General features: G+C 43.1%; 1 protein-coding gene across 1 annotated transcript in view; it reads right to left on the minus strand.

Moving 5' to 3' along the window:
- Window positions 1-7,343: 7,343 nt before the first annotated feature.
- Window positions 7,344-19,427, minus strand: part of LOC115137956 (protein TEX261) — a 36,957-nt gene continuing 24,873 nt past the window's right edge. Inside the window, exon 6 of the mRNA XM_029674296.2 lies at window positions 7,344-8,566. Within this exon, the coding sequence (XP_029530156.1) occupies window positions 8,451-8,566 (116 nt within the window). The 3' untranslated portion in view covers window positions 7,344-8,450. The remainder of the gene's footprint in view (window positions 8,567-19,427) is intronic.

Genomic DNA, 19,427 nt, shown 5'->3' on the forward strand with positions numbered 1-19,427 from the left:
GGGTGTAGGGCCTGATCAGAGCCTGGAGGTACTGAGGTGCCGTTCCCCTCACAGCTCCGTGAGGCAAGCACCATGGTCTTGTAGCGGATGCGAGCTTCAACTGGAAGCCAGTGGAGAGAGCGGAGGAGCGGGGTGACGTGAGAGAACTTGGGAAGGTTGAACACCAGACGGGCTGCGGCGTTCTGGATGAGTTGTAGGGGTTTAATGGCACAGGCAGGGAGCCCAGCCAACAGCGAGTTGCAGTAATCCAGACGGGAGATGACAAGTGCCTGGATTAGGACCTGCGCCGCTTCCTGTGTGAGGCAGGGTCGTACTCTGCGGATGTTGTAGAGCATGAACCTACAGGAACGGGCCACCGCCTTGATGTTAGTTGAGAACGACAGGGTGTTGTCCAGGATCACGCCAAGGTTCTTAGCGCTCTGGGAGGAGGACACAATGGAGTTGTCAACCGTGATGGCGAGATCATGGAACGGGCAGTCCTTCCCCGGGAGGAAGAGCAGCTCCGTCTTGCCGAGGTTCAGCTTGAGGTGGTGATCCGTCATCCACACTGATATGTCTGCCAGACATGCAGAGATGCGATTCGCCACCTGGTCATCAGAAGGGGGAAAGTTCTATGGAAGTATCCATTCCCCAGTGTCATGACAGCAGTCACACTCCGTCCTGCTCAACAACGGCCTTAGATTAGATTGACCAGGATGTAAATCAATGTTGTTAATTAGGCAAGTAATTAGACAAATGCCATGTGGGGCAAAGTGCCAGATTTGTGTATCATGTCATAGACTATTGTAACGAGAAAGAAAAAATATGCTGTAGAATGATTGCCACATTGATGGGAAAATTGGTGTGGAAATTACCATCACTTTGATAGGAAAGATGCTTTATAATTTCAGCATGTGTTACTGATAATGACTTGAAGAATTCTAGAAGTGTCTTTGCTTTGAACGTTCTGTTCGATTCAAGACATTTTCCAGAGCCGTTATGAAACCAAGCTGTCTTCTGTAGGCTGCTGTATGTGCGTGAGAAACAATAACAGAAGGCAAAAGAGCATAAATTAGTGCTGACCCCTCCAGGGAGTTCTTAACCACGCCTCTATACACACACCACGCTTGTAATTCTACTGCAGTAAAATGGACATTGTCTATTTGCCTTCCACAATGGACTGTGATTATAGGCTTTATCGAGCTTGTCTTTACATTGCGCGCCAAAGATAAGAAAGGAATTGACCATGAAAGTCATTCCTTTTGCACTCTGAAACCCTTTCCCAAGTACAAGTTTCTCAATCCTGGAAAACTCAAGTAAGTGTTCAAATCAAATGTATTCTAGATAGGAGCACTCAACACGATGACATCACATTTCTCTGCCTTTATGTTCTGATTTTGGTTGTTGGGTTGTTGCATGAGAAGAGGAACCATGTGGAGAATGACCATAGCAACCACAGAGCACACCAACAAACGCATCCGATGAGCTAGATGGTGACTGCGTGGTAAAGTTGTATCCTAATTTGCAAGACTACTTTGTGGCTATGAATTCAACTGGCTGTAACACCGTGATGTGTGCCTGCACTTTGCCTGCACTTGATCAGAAGTTAGAGCACACTGAGATGGCACACATTCGGCACAGCTCAAAACCTGTTTCGGAACCTGAAGCGGTGGCGCACCGCCCAAGAGCAAGGAGTAGCCTAGACGCAAGCAGACGTTCAGGCTAAGAGCAAACTAGTTTATTTCGGACTATCAAACCATATTTCTAAAAACAATAACAGATGACATGTTTTGTTATTATTACCATTCTCAACATGTTCCTGGACTGTAACTGTTGTTATTGACCGACTGGATAATATGCACCTTCAATAAGCCCGGGGTAGGTGGTGGTGGGGCGGTGCTGGTGCGGTGGGTAGTGAAGGCTCCGCTGGACAGCGGTGTGTTCCAGGCAGCCACCTCGGGGGACCGTGAGGGCCTCCACCTCAGCCTGAAGCGGTCGCTGCTCCAACGCCCGAAAAACAGGTGAGCATAAAGCACTGTCTGCGGCTTAACTCGATGTCAATTCAATAACTCCGTCTCTTGAAGATCGAGCTATTTGTTGATGTTCATGTATTCTAACATGGTATGTGGATGAGACAGAAACAAAGAGCTGTGTATGAGACAGAAACAGAGAGGTGTGTATGGGACAGAAACAGAGAGGTGTGTATGAGACAGAAATAGAGAGGTGTGTATGAGACAGAAACAAAGAGCTGTGTATGAGACAGAAACAGAGAGGTGTGTATGGGACAGAAACAGAGAGCTGTGTATGAGACAGAAACAGAGAGTTGTGTATGAGACAGAAACAGAGAGCTGTGAATGAGACAGAAACAGAGAGCTGTGTATGAGACAGAAACAGAGAGCTGTGTATGAGACAGAACAGAGAGGTTTGTATGAGACAGAAACAGAGAGGTGTGTATGAGACAGAAACAGAGAGGTGTGTATGAGACAGAAACGGAGAGTTGTGTATGAGACAGAAACAGAAAGGTGTGTATGAGACAGAAACAGAGAGTTGTGTATGAGACAGAAACAGAGAGGTGTGTATGAGACAGAAACAGAGAGGTGTGTATGAGACAGAAACAGAGGGGTGTGTATTGGACAGAAACAGAGAGGTGTGTATGAGACAGAAACAGAGGGGTTTGTATGAGACAGAAACAGAGAGGTGTGTATGGGACAGAAACAGAGAGGTGTGTATGAGACAGAAACAAAGAGCTGTGTGTGAGACAGAAACAGAGGTGTGTATGAGACAGAAACATAGAGCTGTGTATGAGACAGAAACAGAGAGCTGTGTATGAGACAGAAACAGAGAGCTGTGTATGAGACAGAAACAGAGAGGTGTGTATGGGACAGAAACAGAGGTGTGTGTATGAGACAGAAACAGAGGTGTGTGTGTGAGACAGAAACAGAGAGGTGTGTATGAGACAGAAACAGAGAGCTGTGTATGAGACAGAAACAGAGAGTTGTGTATGAGACAGAAACAGAGAGCTGTGAATGAGACAGAAACAGAGAGCTGTGTATCAGACAAAACAGAGAGCTGTGTATGAGACAGAAACAGAGTGGTGTGTATGAGACAGAAACAGAGGTGTGTGTGTGAAACAGAAACAGAGAGCTGTGTATGAGACAGAAACAGAGAGCTGTGTATGAGACAGAACAGAGAGGTTTGTATGAGACAGAAACAGAGAGATGTGTAAGAGACAGAAACAGAGAGCTGTGAATGAGACAGAAACAGAGAGGTGTGTATGAGACAGAAACAGAGAGCTGTGTATGAGACAGAAACAGAGAGGTGTGTGTGTGAAACAGAAACAGAGAGGTGTGTATGAGACAGAACCAGAGAGGTGTGTATGAGACAGAAACAGAGGTGTGTGTGTGAAACAGAAACAGAGAGGTGTGTATGAGACAGAAACAGAGAGGTGTGTATGAGACAGAAACAGAGAGCTGTGAATGAGACAGAAACAGAGAGCTGTGTATGAGACAGAAACAGAGAGGTGTGTATGAGACAGAAACAGAGAGCTGTGTATGAGACAGAAACAGAGAGGTGTGTATGAGACAGAAACAGAGAGGTGTGTGAGACAGAAAGAGAGGTGCGTGTGAGACAGAAAAATAGGTGTGTGTGTGAGACAGAAACAGAGAGGTGTGTATGAGACAGAAACAGAGAGAGATGTGCGTGTGTTTGTTGGGGTGTAGTAGTCGCGTACTTACCAGGTAGTACAGCCATGTCAGAGAGACGCTCGTTAGTAGATGTTGCTGATGTCATAATCCAAATCTGCTCTGCTGTAGTTTTGTAGTGAAGTGACATGCAGTGTGATTGGCTGTTTGCCACCAGCTTTCTCAAGGACTCTTATGTGGCAGAAAGAGAATTAGAGAGAGGTGGAGAGACGCAGGGTGCTGCAGAACCTTCAGCAGTATCTGCTCAACATGCACAGGAGGGCCGAGAGCATAGAGAAGATGTGGGAAACACTATGCATAGTTATTATTACTGTTACTAGAACTAATACTCTATTGCTATTTTACAGATATATTACTGATGTTATGTGTTGCACAGATCTAACATCGTCAACAATTTTCAAAAGTCCACTCTTGAATATATTAAAAAAGGAATCACTTTTTTTCCTAAAGATTATCACCTGTCTCTCCTCCATGTCTCTTGGTTTCTGTGCTCAGGTTGCGAGACAGGAGATGATGGAAGAGAAGGTCACGGCTTGGGCAGATAAGAAGGGCCTCCCGCTCCTCTGAGCCTACGGCCACATGGAACCAGGCTCCTGGCCAGTGCCTCTCCATAGACGAGGGGCCACAAAGCCATGGGACCAAGGTCCGCCGCAGGCAACGTTCAGGGGCCCCGCCCGGGGGTACGTCTGAGCATCCAGCCTTAGGTTCCCTCTGGAGCCCGACCTGAGGTGCCACGTCACCCTCTACAGGGCCCGTTGGGATGGACATCCCCAGTACACTACCAAGTGGGACGGGTCCCCCAGTCAGTCCCCTCCCTGCACTGGAACGTCCTTCAGGATAGAGGTGGCCATGCAACTGGACGAGGAGCTGAAGCCTGGCCACTACTGACGAAGGAGAAGAAAGAGGTAGAAGTTGCCCCTAATCACTGAACTGGAGTCAGATATCTTTCATCCCTCTTATCGTTAAAGCTAAGATGGGTAATCTGATCCTAGATCTGCCGTTGAAGATATCCTTTACCTGGATGGGTTGAGAGATCCACTTCCTGCTAGTCTTACACTACTATAACGGAGAGACACGTCACAAAACATCACAGGAAATCGGGTTAACATATTTTTTTGAATTAACATATCATGAGTTTTATTCAAGGGTGTGATATTTGAGACACATTACTGGTGGCATTAATACCGTAGACCGGAGTTTCCCAAACTCGGTCCCCGGGACCCCAAGGGTACATTTTTTTTTGCCCTAGCACTACACAGCTGATTCAAATAATAAATGAATCATCAAGCTTTGATCATTTGAATCAGCTGTGTAGTGTTCGGGCAAAAAAATAAATGTTCACCCCTTGGGGTCCCGAGGACCGAGTTGGGGGAACGCTGCTGTAGATTCTTTGTTCAATACAATTGCCATAAAGATTATGTCAGGCAGTACAAGGACTTCCAGAGCTAACAAAGGGTACCAATAGGTTGTTTATGAATATGTATGTTGTTGAATACAGGAGACCGTTCATTCCGGGCTCCCTAAAGACAATGTTCCAGTATCTCTCTACACCACACACTGTTATCCCTATGAAGCGCTGTTGTGTCATTGTGTCATTGTAAGTGTGATAACTCGTTCCCCCATGTCACACAGGCTATGCATGAGTGGAACTACAGCTCTGAGTTCACCAGTCACTTTTTGGAGCTCCTCAGTCTCCTGTGTGAGGGTAAGGGAGCGGTGCAGGGGTGGTGGCAGGGTGAAGGAAGGGGTGACAGAGGGGTGAGATCGCTGTGACCTGGGTCACCTGTCACAAACGGAGGCCTGGTCTCTTGATGAAACTCCCTCAGGGTCTAGACTGGGTCTCCAGGTGAGAGCTAGACAAGAGAAGGTAGGGGGTGGAGGGGGAGCTGTGGTTGTCCTCTTACACACACACAGTTCCTGAGAAGCACTTCACACCTCTGGGATGGCATATTCTGACCTCTGCTTGACCTTTCACCCCTCTGTAACTGCTGCTAGTCAAAGAAGCTCATACACAGACAGTAAACTCATACACAGGCAGAAAGCTCATACAGACAGAAAGCTCATACACAGACAGTAAGCACACAATGCTCAGTGCCTTGTGGTAGCAGGGGTAGTGTTCAGTTCAGTAGTCCAATAAGAACACTCCTTTCTCGTTTTCTGTTTCAACGCGTTTCCCAATGCATACCTTCTAAACACAACCCGGCAATGCCATTCATCTGCAAAATGCTGAACATTCGACCCAGCCAATCACATATCACAAACCATGTACAGTGCTTTCAGAAAGTATTCATACCCCTTGACTTATTTCATATTTTGTTGTTACAGCCTGAATTCAAAATGGATTTAATCAAACAATTATCTCAACAATTTACACAAAATACCCCATTATGACAAAGTGAAAATGTTTTGAGATATTTCGGCTAATTTATTGAAAATGAAATACAGAAATATCAAATTTACATAAGTATTCCCACCCCTGAGTCAATACATGTTATAATCACCTTTGGCAACAAATACAGCTGAGTCTTTCTGGGTAAGTCTCTAAGAGCTTTGCACCCCTGGATTATACCATATTCTTTTTTTAAATTCTTCAAGTTGTCAAGTTGGTTGTTGATCATTACTAGATAGCCATTTTCCGGTCTTGCCATAGATTTTCAAGCAGATTTAAGTCAAAACTGTAACTAGGCCACTCAGGAACATTCAGTTATTTTGGTAAGCTAATCCAGTGTATATTTGGCCTTGTGTTTTAGGTCATTGTCCTGCTGAAAGGTGAATTAGTCTCCCAGTGAAAGACTGAACCAGGTCTTCTTCTAGGATTTTGCTTGTGCTTAGCTGTATTTATCCCCCAAAACACCCTAGTCCTTGCCGATGACAAGCATACCCGTAACATGATGCAGCCACCATCATGCTTGAAAATATGAAGAGTGGTACTCAGTGTTGTGTTGTATTTGCCCCAAACATAACACTTTGCCACATTTTTTTGCAGTATACACTAGTGCCTTATTGCCAATAGGATGCACATTTTGGAATATTTGTATTCTGTACAGGCTTCCTTTCCACTCTGTCAATTGGGTTAGTATTGAGGAGTAACTACAATGTTGTCGTTCCTTCCTCAGTTTTCTATCACAGCCATTAAACTCTGTAACCGTCTTAAAGTCACCATTGGCCTAATGGTGAAATCCCTGAGAGGTTTCCTCTCCGGTAACTGAGTTAGGAAGGACGCATGTTTCGTTGTAGTAACTGGGTGTAAAAGTCACTGCTCAACTGACAGACCTTAGAGATAATCGTATGTGTGGGGTAGAGATAGAGGTAGAGGTACTCATTCAAAAATATTGTTAAATACTATTATTGCACACAGAGTGAGTCCATGCAACTTGTGTGATTTGTTAAGCACATTTTTACTCTGGAACTTATTTAGGTTTGCCATAACAAAGGGGTTGAATACTTATTTCAGCTTTCCTTTTTATTACATTTGTAAAACATCTCAAAAGCTCATTCCAAATCTCGATTTAACCCATTTTAAATTCAGGCTGCAAAACAACAAAATGTGTAAAAAGTCAAGGGGTGTGAATATTTTCTGAAAGCACTGTCCCCTGCCTCACAGCTAATCAGTCTTATACCATGCATCTTCCATACAACCAATCAGTGATGAGTCTCCATGTACACCATGTACTGCCTCTTTAATAATCACATTATCAGTTCCTCCCTCTAAACACACCCAGATTCAGCCATAACAGGCATACAGAAATCATTGCACAAGTATTTGTGGGAATGTTCATTTGTTCAGTTTTTTCTATCAATTGATATCCCCCCCCCAAAAAATCACTTATTTTATTTAAGCTTTTTTTCTTCTTTTAAACAGTTCAAGAGAATAAGTAATTTTATAACGATGAGGTCAATGAATGGGGAACAGTGAAGAAAAAAAAAAAAGCATTCCTATGGGTCCACGTATAAACATTGGGTTATAGGCGACCCCATACTTGCAGGGAGTTAATGGCCCAGCACACAACACAAGAAGGGTTGCGTCCCAAAGGGTACCCTATTCCCTATATAGTGTACTACTTTTGACCAGGGCCCATGGGACTCAGGTCAAAAGTAGTGCACTATGTAGGAAATAGGGTGCCATTTGGACTCATTCAAGAGATCCAATCTGGCTTCGTTTTACGCCAACCTTGTTCTCATTCTCGCTTCCAACCTGACTTCTCTACTTAGCTGTTATTCATTAGGCACCAAACAGAAGAAAACTGACTATAAACAGAGAGGGAACAACATGAACTTGTCCAATAAGAAACGCTCGTTTGCATTTTGCACTAATGAATACGGCCAGACGACTCACACCAGCACGTAGTTTCCTTAACAAACCTTTATAAAACAGAACAGAAGAGTGTTGGAGTAGAGCCTACAGAGGCTTTTACTGTAGCTGGAGAACAGGAGCCAGAAGTCTTCAGTTGTTCATTGGCAGTTGTCATCACAGACCGACATGGATACCCTATATAGTGTACTAATATATATATATATATATATAGTGTACTATATAGGGAATAGGGTGCCATTTCAGACACAGAGAGAGAGTAAGAGAGATGTACCAGTCCTGTAAAACGCACTGCTGCTAGTCCGTAGTAATAGTGGGAGCTCTCATCTGCTCTGCTACGATGCACTCTCCTTCCTCCTCCTCCTTTTCTTCCCTCCTCCTCCTCCACCACCTCTCCTTTAGTCCCTTCCCAAATCTACCCCCCACCCACCCACCAACCCAAACCCCCAGGTAGAGCATCAGTACATCTTCTGTCGACTAGGCAACACCGCCTCCTTGAGGAATGAGAAGATGAGCAGGATTCCGGACCGCTTGCCCCTCTTGCCCTTGGTGAAGTAATTTGAGACCACGTCATCTAGAGAGGGTGAGAAAAAAAAAAAAGGGTAATTAAATTACTGACCATCAATTCACTTTGTGAAAATGACAATATCTTTCAATCCTGGCACACCTGAATCAACTAATCCAGGGCTTGATGATTTGTTGAATCAGGTGTGTTGGTGCTAGTTCGGGAACCAGTATTTTTAGCTAGCATTCCACTCGTGTCATTTGCCAAAGAGACTGGCATTTCGGCAATCTTAATGTTCAATATGCAACTGAGTTTAAGGTGCAGTTGCTGATTGGTATTTGGAAACAACATTTGGGGCAATATAGAGTTAGAAAGTTAAGAACAACAATAAAAACTTCCGTTATGAAGTGCTTGTGAGAAGTGTCAATGCAAGTCATGTTGTTCAATGTGGCTAGAGAGGACTCAGAAAAGGAGGATACAGAAAATATTAGCCTACAAGGTTCAATTCAAATACGGTTTGAATTGTCTTGAAACTGGCACCTGTCGCCATTCCTCGCAACATATAGTGCCTTCGGAAAGTATTCAGACCCCTTTGACTTTTTCCACATTTTGTTACAGCCTTACTCTAAAAAAGATTACATAGTATTTTTTCCTCAGCAATCTACACACAATACCGCAGAAGAAATTGAAATATCACATTGACATTAGTATTCAAACCCTTTCCTATAAGACTCGAAATTGAGCATCCAGGTGCATCCTGTTTCCATTCTACAACTTCATTACTGCCGACTGCACTGAAGATAGGAAACACTGTCACCACTGATAAATCCACAATAATTGAGAATTTCAAGAAGCATTTTTCAACGGCTGGCCATGCTTTCCACCTGGCTACCCCTACCCCTGTCAACAGCACTGCACCCCCCCCCCCCCCCATAGCAACTCACGCAAGCCTTCCCAATTTCTCCTTCTCCCAAATCCAGTCAGCTGATGTTCTGAAAGAGCTGCAAAATCTGGACCCCTACAAATCAGCCCGGGCTAGACAATCTGGACCCTTTCTTTCTAAAATGATCTGCCAAAATTGTTGCCACCCCAATTACTAGCCTATTCAACCTCTCTTTCGTGTCATCTGAGATTCCCAAAGATTGGAAAGCAGCTGCGGTCATTTCCCTCTTCAAAGGGGGGGGGCACTCTTGACCCAAACTGCTACAGACGACCTATATCTATCCTACCCTGCCTTTCTAAGGTCTTCGAAAGCCAAGTCAACAAACAGATTACCGACCATTTTGAATCTCACCATACCCTCTGCTATGCAATCTGGTTTCAGAGCTGGTCAGCCACGCTCAAGGTCCTAAACGATATCTTAACTGCCATCGATAAGAAACATTACTGTGCAGCCGTATTCATTGATCTGGCCAGGGCTTTCGACTCTGTCAATCACCACATCCTCATCGGCAGACTCGACAGCCTTGCTTTCTCAAATGATTGCCTCGCCTGGTTCACCAACTACTTCTCTGATAGAGTTCAGTGTGTCAAATCGGAGGGTCTGCTGTCCGAACCTCTGGCAGTCTCTATGGGGGTGCCACAGGGTTCAATTCTTGGACCGACTCTCTTCTCTGTATACATCAATGATGTCGCTCTTGCTGCTGGTGAGTCTCTGATCCACCTCTATGCAGACGACACCATTCTGTATACTTCTGGCCCTTCTTTGGACACTGTGTTAACAACCCTCCAGGCAAGCTTCAATGCCATACAACTCTCCTTCCGTGGCCTCCAATTGCTCTTAAATACAAGTCAAACTAAATGCATGCTCTTCAACCGATCGCTGCCTGCACCTGTCCAACATCACTACTCTGGACGGCTCTGACTTAGAATACGTGGACAACTACAAATACCTAGGTGTCTGGTTAGACTGTAAACTCTCCTTCCAGACCCATATCAAACATCTCCAATCCAAAGTTAAATCTAGAATTGGCTTCCTATGTCGCAACAAAGCATCCTTCACTCATGCTGCCAAACATACCCTTGTAAAACTGACCATCCTACCAATCCTCGACTTCGGCGATGTCATTTACAAAATAGCCTCCAATACCCTACTCAACAAATTGGATGCAGTCTATCACAGTGCCATCCGTTTTGTCACCAAAGCCCCATATATGTACGCTCTCGTTGGCTGGCCCTCGCTTCATACTCGTCGCCAAACCCACTGGCTCCATGTCATCTACAAGACCCTGCTTGGTAAAGTCCCCCCTTATCTCAGCTCGCTGGTCACCATAGCATCTCCCACCTGTAGCACACGCTCCAGCAGGTATATCTCTCTGGTCACCCCCAAAACCAATTATTTCTTTGGCCGCCTCTCCTTCCAGTTCTCTGCTGCCAATGACTGGAACGAACTACAAAAATCTCTGAAACTGGAAACACTTATCTCCCTCACTAGCTTTAAGCACTAGCTGTCAGAGCAGCTCAGATTACTGCACCTGTACATTGCCCATCTATAATTTAGGCCAAACAACTACCTCCTTCCCTACTGTATTTATTTTATTTTATTTATTTATTTAGCTCCTTTGCACCCCATTATTTTTATTTGTACTTTGCACATTCTTCCACTGCAAATCTACCATTCCAGTGTTTTACTTGCTATATTGTATTTACTTTGCCACCATGGCCTTTTTTTTGCCTTTACCTCCCTTATCTCACCTCATTTGCTCACATCATATATAGACTTGTTTCTACTGTATTATTGACTGTATGTTTGTTTTACTCCATGTGTAACTGTGTCGTTGTATGTGTCGAACTGCTTTGCTTTATCTTGGCTAGGTCGCAATTGTAAATGTGAACTTGTTCTCAACTTGCCTACCTGGTTAAATAAAGAGGAAATAAATACAAAATAAATCAAATTAGAGTCCACCTGTGGTAAAATCAATTTCTTGAACAGGAATACACCTGTCTATATTAGGTCTTAAAGTTGACAGTGAATGTCAGAGCAAAAAACCAAGCCATGAGGTTGAAGGAATTGTCTGTAGAGCTCCGAGACTGGATTGTGTCAAGGCACAGATCTGGGGAAGGTTACCAAAAAATTGCTGCAGCATTGAAGGTCCCCAAGAACACAGTGGCATCCATCATTCTTAAATGGAAGAAGTTTGGAACCACCAAGACTCTTCTTAGAGCTGACCGCCTGGCCAAACTGAGCAATCGGGGGAGAAGGGCCTTGGTCAGGGAGGTGACCAAGAACCAAATGGTCACTCTGACAGAGCTCCAGAGTTCTTCTGTGGAGATGGGAGAACCTCCCAAAAGGACACCCATCTCTGCACCACTACACCAATCAGGCCTTTAATGATAGAGTGGCCAGACGGACGCCACTCCTAAAGGCACCTAAATACTCTCAGACCGTGAGAAACATTCTCTGGTCTGATGAAACCAAGATTGAACTCTTTGGCCTGAATACCAAGCGTCAGGTCTGAAGGAAGCCTGGCACCATCCCTGAGGTGAAGAATGGTGGTGGCAGCATCATGCTGTGGGGATGTTTTTCAGCGTCAGGGACTGGGAGTCTAGTCAGGAGAGGCAAAGATGAACAGAGCAAAGTACAGAGAGATCCTTGTGCTCAGGACCACGTACTGGGGCAAAGGTTCCCCTTCCAACAGGACAACGACCCTAAGCACACAGCCAAGAGAACGCAGGAGTGGCTTAGGGATAAGTCTCAATGTCCTTGAGTGGCCCAGCCAGAGCCCAGACAGAGCTCCCTATCCCAGTCTGCTGTCCCCACATGCTTCAAGATGGCCACCATTGTTCCTATACCAAAGGCAAAGATAACTGAACTAAATGACTATCGCCCTGTAGCACTCACTTCTTTCATCATGAAGTGCTTTGAGAGACTAGTCAAGGATCATATCACCTCCACCTTACCTGCCACCCTAGACCCCTTCAGTTTGCATACCGCCCCAACAGGTCCACAGACGATGCAATCACCATCACACTGCACACTAGAGGTCGACCGATTAATCGGAATGGACGATTAATTAGGACCGATTTCAAGTTTTCATAACAATCGTAATCAGCATTTTTGGACACCGATCATGGCCGATTACATTGCACCCCACGAGGAGACTCCTGTTATGCGAGTGCAGCAAGGAGCAACGGTAAGGTGCTAGCTAGCATTAAACGTATCTTATAAAAAACAATCAATCTTAACATAATCACTAGTTAACTACACATGGTTGACGATATTACTAGTTTATCTAGCTTGTCCTGCGTTGCATATAATCGATGCGGTGCCTGTTAATTTATCGTTGAATCACAGCCTACTTCGCCCAACGGGTGATTTAACAAGCGCATTCACACAAAAAAGCACTGCCGTTCCACCAATGTACTGTACCTAACCATAAACATCAATGCCTTTCTTAAAATCAATATACAAGTATATATGTTTAAACCTGCATATTTAGTTAATATTGCCTGCTAACATTAATTTATTTTAACTAGAGAAATTGTGTCACTTCTCTTGTGCTCTGTGCAACAGAGTCAGGGTATATGCAGCAGTTTGGGTGTGAAGACAATTTCTTCCTAACAAAGACAGCAAACTTCGCCAAACGGGGGATGATTTAACAAAACTCAATTTGTGAAAAAAAGCGCAATCGTTGCATGAATGTACCTAACCATAAACATCAATGCCTTTCTTGAAATCAATACACAGATATTTTTTTAAACCTGCATATTTAGTAAAAGAAATTCATGTATGCAGGCAATATTAAACTATGGAAATTGCGTCACTTCTCTTGCATTCATTGCACGCAGTGTCAGGGTATATGCAACAGTTTGGGCCACCTGGCTCGTTGCAAACTAATTTGCCAGAATTTTACGTAAATATGACATAACATTGAAGGTTGTGCAATGTAACAGCAATGTTTAGACTTATGGATGCCACCAGTTAGATAAAATACGGAATGATTCCGTATTTCACTGAAAGAATAAACGTTTTGTTTTCTAAATGATAGTTTCTGGATTTGACCATATTAATGACCTACGGGCTTGTATTTCTGTGTGTTATTATATTATAATGAGGTCTATGATTTGATAGAGCAGTCTGACTGAGCGGTGGTAGGCATATTGAATATTGAAGACTCATGTTAAAAGGAACCACCAGCTTTCATATGTTCTCATGTTCTGAGCAAGGAACTTAAAAGTTAGCTTTTTTACATGGCACATATTGCACTTTTACTTTCTTCTCCAACACTTTGTTTTTGCATTATTTAAACCAAATTGAACATGTTTCATTATTTATTTGAGACTAAATAGATTTTATTGATATTAGGTTAAAATAGGTGTTCATTGTTCATTCAGTATTGTTGTAATTGTCATTATTACACACACACACACACACACATATATGGTCCGATTAATCGGTATCGCATTTTTTTTGGTCCTCCGATAATCGGTTTTGGTGTTGAAAAATCATAAAATCGGTCGACCTCTAATGCACACTGCCCTATCTCATCTGGACCAGAGGAATACCTATGTAAGAGTGATGTTCATTGACGACAGCTCAGCATTCAACAACATAGTACCCTCCAAGCTCATCATTAAGCTTAAGACCCTGGGTCTCAACCCCGCCCTGTGCAATTGGGTCCTGGCCTTTCTGACGGGCCGCCCCCCAGGTGATGAAGGTAGGAAAAAACATCTCCACTTCGCTGATCCTCAACACTGGGGCCCCACAAGGGTGCATGCTCAGCCCCCTCCTGTACTCCCTGTTCACCCATGACTGCGTGGCCATGCACGCCTTCAACTCAATCATCAAGTTTGCAGACGACACAACATTAGTGGGCTTGATTACCAACAACGACGAGACAGTCTACAGGGAGGAGGTGAGGGCACTCGGAGAGTGATGTTAGGAAAACAACCTCTCACTCAAATGTATTTTACCCTTATTGGAATGTATAGGCCACCTTCCACCAAAAGTGTGTATTTTGATCAGTTTAATAACATGCTTAGGGAATGTGATTTTGGGAAAGAGGTCATCTTAATGGGAGATTTTAACATTAATTATGAAGACAAGTCTGTAGGAAAACCCTCAAATGGATCACTAATACCTTTGACCTTACACAGCTAGTTAAAGGGCCAACCAGGGTGACTTGTTGCTCTAAAACACAGATTGATTTGGTGTTCAGTAATAAACCAGAGTGACTAAATAATTCAATATGGTTACTGGGCTGTCTGATCATAATCTGATACTTATAGCCAGAAAGCTGCCTAAGAGCAGGTTTAACCTCTCTACTGCTAGAAAGCCGGATCAACTAAGAATACCTAAGAGTGAATTAAACTATTTTGAAAATGCAATTAAGGGAATTAACTGGAATGACCCCTTGTCCTATACAGACGTGGAAGCTGATAGTCAGGTTTTTCTATCCACAATCCAGACTACAATAAATGGTTTCCTAAAGAAAATCAAATCCTAACCTGGCCACTCTTCCTTGGCTAAATGGAGAAATCTGGAAATTGATGAAAGAACGAGATTATGCTCTAAAAATTGCCCTAAGATCCAAATTAAAATGACAGACATAGGTTTACCATGTTGAGAAATAAGGTGATGAAAGAAATCAGACAGGCCAAGGCAAACTTTTTTATTAACATAATTGGTGAAGCAAAGGGAAATTCTAAATTGATCTGGGAGAATCTAAACAAGTTAACAGGGAAAGACCATAGTAACACTGCAAAAATACTAGAAATCATGGTGAATAACAAACACAGGATGCAGTCGAAATAGCAATAGCCTTCAATTCCTACTTTATTGACTCTGTCAGGGTACTGACACAGAACCCCTCCACTGATTTCTTGGGCTCAGTGCTAGTGAATGACACTCAACCGGTCTTCATCATAAGGGAGGTTTCTGAGTCAAAGGTGAACAAGGTGATTAGCTCACTAAAGAACTCTACCTTTCTTAAAAACTACAAAGCGTCACTCATTGGCCCATTACTAAGGTCACCAACACATCTATTGGTCTCGGGTGTTTCCAAGGGTATGGAAGTCGGCCATTATAACGGCCATCTTTAAATCGGGCGACCCTGCTGACGTGAGTAACTACAGGCCCATTAGTATACTACCTGTGGTGTCAAAGGTTGTTGAAAAGGTTATTGAAAAGTGTCTAACAACTGATTGCCCACCTCAACAACAGCCCCTTCACATTACACCCCATGCAGTTTGGCATCAGAGCGAAACATTCCACAGAAACGGCCAACTGCTTTCTTCTAGAAAATGTGAAGTTCAAGATGGACAAAGGGGGCGTTGTTGGGGTTGTGTTTCTGGACCTAAGGAAGGCTTTGATACTGCTAACCATGAGATTCTCATCACCAAATTGTCGAAGACCATCATACCTTGAAGGCAGAACTCAGTGTGTCAGAGTGAGCAATGAGCTGTCGCCCACTCTTAGCTATGATGTGGGTGTGCCCCAAGGATCAATACTGGGGCCCCTCCTGTTCAGCCTGTCCATTAATGATCTGCCTTCTGTCTGTACTGGGTTTGAAGTTCAAATGTATGCAGATGATACAGTGATATATGTGCATGGAAAGAGCAAACAACAAGCTGCACAAGAACTCACTACTGTAATGGTCCAGGTTACAAAGTGGCTCAGTGACTCGTGTTTGCATCTCAATGTGAAAAAAACTGGTTGCATGTTCTGCACAAAGAGGGCAACAGATGCTACTGAGCCAGATGTCGATGTGTCAGGGGAGAAGCTACAGGTGGTATCTGATTTTAAGTACCTTGGCATCATACTTGATTCCAACCTCTCTTTAAAAAGCATGTGAAAAAGGAAGCCCAATAGCCATCATCACTGTTACATCCTCAGAAAGCATGAGCTCCTGAGTTGGGAAAATCTTGTGCAATACACCAACGCATGTCTTGTATTCAAGATCCTAAATGGCCTGGCTCTCCCTCCACTCTGTATTTTTGTTAATCAGAAAACCCAAACAAACTCATACAAACTGAGGCAGCAGACTATGAAAATTAATATGTGTCATTCTAAACCTTTGGCCACGACTGTAGACGATAAAAGGCTACACTGGTCACTCGTGCGTGGCTGCCAAATGTATAGGTGTCCACATAGGCCAAATATAACAATTGAGAGAACGTGATCATAATCATTATTTTAGCTATCCACAGTAGACTTCCCTCCTAATGAAAAGGCCCTCCAGCGTACTTGCACTTGATATGCATTTATGGATGAGAAAATGAACTTGCCATTTTCAAAAAGGAGATCCGTGGGGAATTGGGGATTCCCTGCTTTGCTATCGGTTGCCTACATCAACAGCCAGGGTTTCATTAAATAGGCCTTGGCACTATAAAGGGTTCAATACTACGACCAAATGTGACTGTTAGACTTGGTAGTGCAACACACATTTTTTTTTTTTTTTTTAATTGTTCAAAAGGGCGCCAGTGAATTTCTCTTACCTGGTCCCGTTATTTTTGGGTTAGACAATTTGCTTAATTTGTTTTATTATCATGATTTATTCAAACAGTAATGTGCAATTGGCCAAGAATAAGGCAACTTTCTAAAGAGGCAACAACGGCACGGGAATGCCCTTCTGTGTGTGTCAGGGCTCCACATACAGGGCTGCCCGATTTTGGAAACCCTCCGGGCCTGTCGATCATCCCCGTCAGTGGCGCGTTTGCGCCAATGAAAGAAAAATATTGTAATAATGCTATATTTAATCTAGGCTATACAATTGATTTTAAAAAACGGATTGATTCCTGGAGCCGTTTGTTCGTTATGTCGATTATTTATCACACGCGCGCTGCACACATACAGTGCCTTCAGGAAGTATTCATACCGCTGGACTTATTCCACATTTTCTTGTGTTACAGCCTGAATTCAAAATGGATTGCATTGATCTCCCCCCTCACAGATCTACACACAATACCCCATAATTACAAAAGTTAAAACATGTTTTTAGAAATGTTGGTCCACATTTTGCCCACATATTTTAGAATGTAAAAATAAATGTCAATGTATAATTCCATTGTGTAGGCCTATTAATGGTAATGCATATTTTGTTGCATACATTGAGGTTATGATATATTTTTACCTATAGGCTATTACAACAATTAAATATAAAAATGTAGATCCTTGAAAATTGCAACTAAGTGCTTGAAAAAGTCCTACTTTTTCTGGCTACTTGCTCAGCTCGCAAATGAAAGAAAATCACCTGTTACTGAAATTATGCACGGATCATTCACTTTCCTGTGAGAGATGGACCCTGCCAGTATTTATTTGATTTATTCCGGCCTGTAGCTTTCAGTTGGCACTGACTCGGTGTGCCACTGACAAATATATTTGAATGTCGAGCCCTGCTGCGTGCGGTGCGAGTAGGCCCTATATGTCTACCACTTTGTGTAGCAATTAGCGATGCTAATGAAAATCACATGCTACTGTTCTTGTCTATTGATGTTCTGTATTGTTTCATGTTTTATGTGGACCCCAGGAAGAGTAGCTGCTGCTTTTGCAACAGCTAATGGCAATCCTAATAAAATACAAAATAATTGTCTTCGGGTAGATGGAAAGGTAATTTTGCACTTTATTTTAAAAGTCCAAATCAATTTAAAAACACAAGGGCATGCTAATTTAAGAGATGGCTAGTAATTATTAGCCTGGTTTTATGTGGAATGCAGGCCCATTATTGGATAGGCAAGGTTTTAATCAATTATTTAAAATGTAAATCATGCAACGGTCTAAGGCACTGCATCTCAGTGCTAGAGGCGTCACTACAGACCCTGGTTTGATTCCAGGCTGTATCACACACAACTGGCAGTGATTGGGAGTCCCATAGGGCGGCGCACAATTGGCCGTCATTGTAAATAGGAATTTGTTCTTAACTGACTTGCCTAGTTAAAATGGTTAAATAAAATAGAAATTAGCTATTGAAACCATATTAAAACGTTTGTAGCACCAGTGCCACTAGTGGAAAAAGTTAGTGTAGATTTAATTGCACATTTTATTAAACTTGACGCATTTGGCCATGTCCAACTTCAATTCATTGGCACAAAATGTGTCAGACCCCCCAAAAATGTGCTCTGGCTTGCATGGCACAGGTGGAGGCCTAAATTCACCCTAGTAGACTAGGCCTAATGTATATGCTAGTACACAAATGATGGATTAATTAGCCCTAATCCACCTAGGAATTAACTTCTAATTTACACTCCAGTCTTCACTGTTCCCTTCTAGCGCAATTTACACATCTCCGCTGGCATCTCTACTGGCCTCTCCCATCCTCTCTGTATTCATCTCATAGCTGTTGAACCAGTAGCCTAGCCCAATGCGTGTCCCAGAAGTAGCAATATAGCTTGGTAATTTATTTTGAACAAGAAAAAAATAAATCTATGCGATCACATTGGCTGGTGGTAAAAATATAAGAAACGGGAATCCTCGCGTTCTCCCTAAACCCAAAGTTATAATGAAATATATAACATCAGAATGCCCAACGTTAGAATGTTTCCAATCAAATGTATGAATAAAGTTAATATTTTCCTATCAGTCTAATTTGCAAAATCATTGTGAATGGATGATAGCTGTGAGTGTTATCAAATCAGGATCAAATCCTGCTCAAGATCATTAATTAAAGAATGTTCATCTTTGAAGATTGCCGAAAGGCCAGTCTCTTAGGCAAATGGATGGCAACCAGGCTACATTGGTACTGCGCTAGAACAAAAATGTAAGACAACCTCGTTGGTCCAACCATAAGGTGAACAGTATTAAAACTACTTAGGGCTAGGCCCCTTTTTTCTCCATTTCCTGTCTGAATGACGTGCCCAAAGTAAACTGCCTGTAGCTCAGGCCCTGAAGCCAGGATAAGCACATAATTAGTACCATTGGAAATAAAACAAGACGTGTGTAGAAATGTTAAAATAACTTAGGAGAATATAACACAACAGATACAGTTGAAGTCGG

Source organism: Oncorhynchus nerka, linkage group LG12, assembly GCF_034236695.1.
Source record: "Oncorhynchus nerka isolate Pitt River linkage group LG12, Oner_Uvic_2.0, whole genome shotgun sequence".
NCBI lineage: Eukaryota > Metazoa > Chordata > Actinopteri > Salmoniformes > Salmonidae > Oncorhynchus > Oncorhynchus nerka.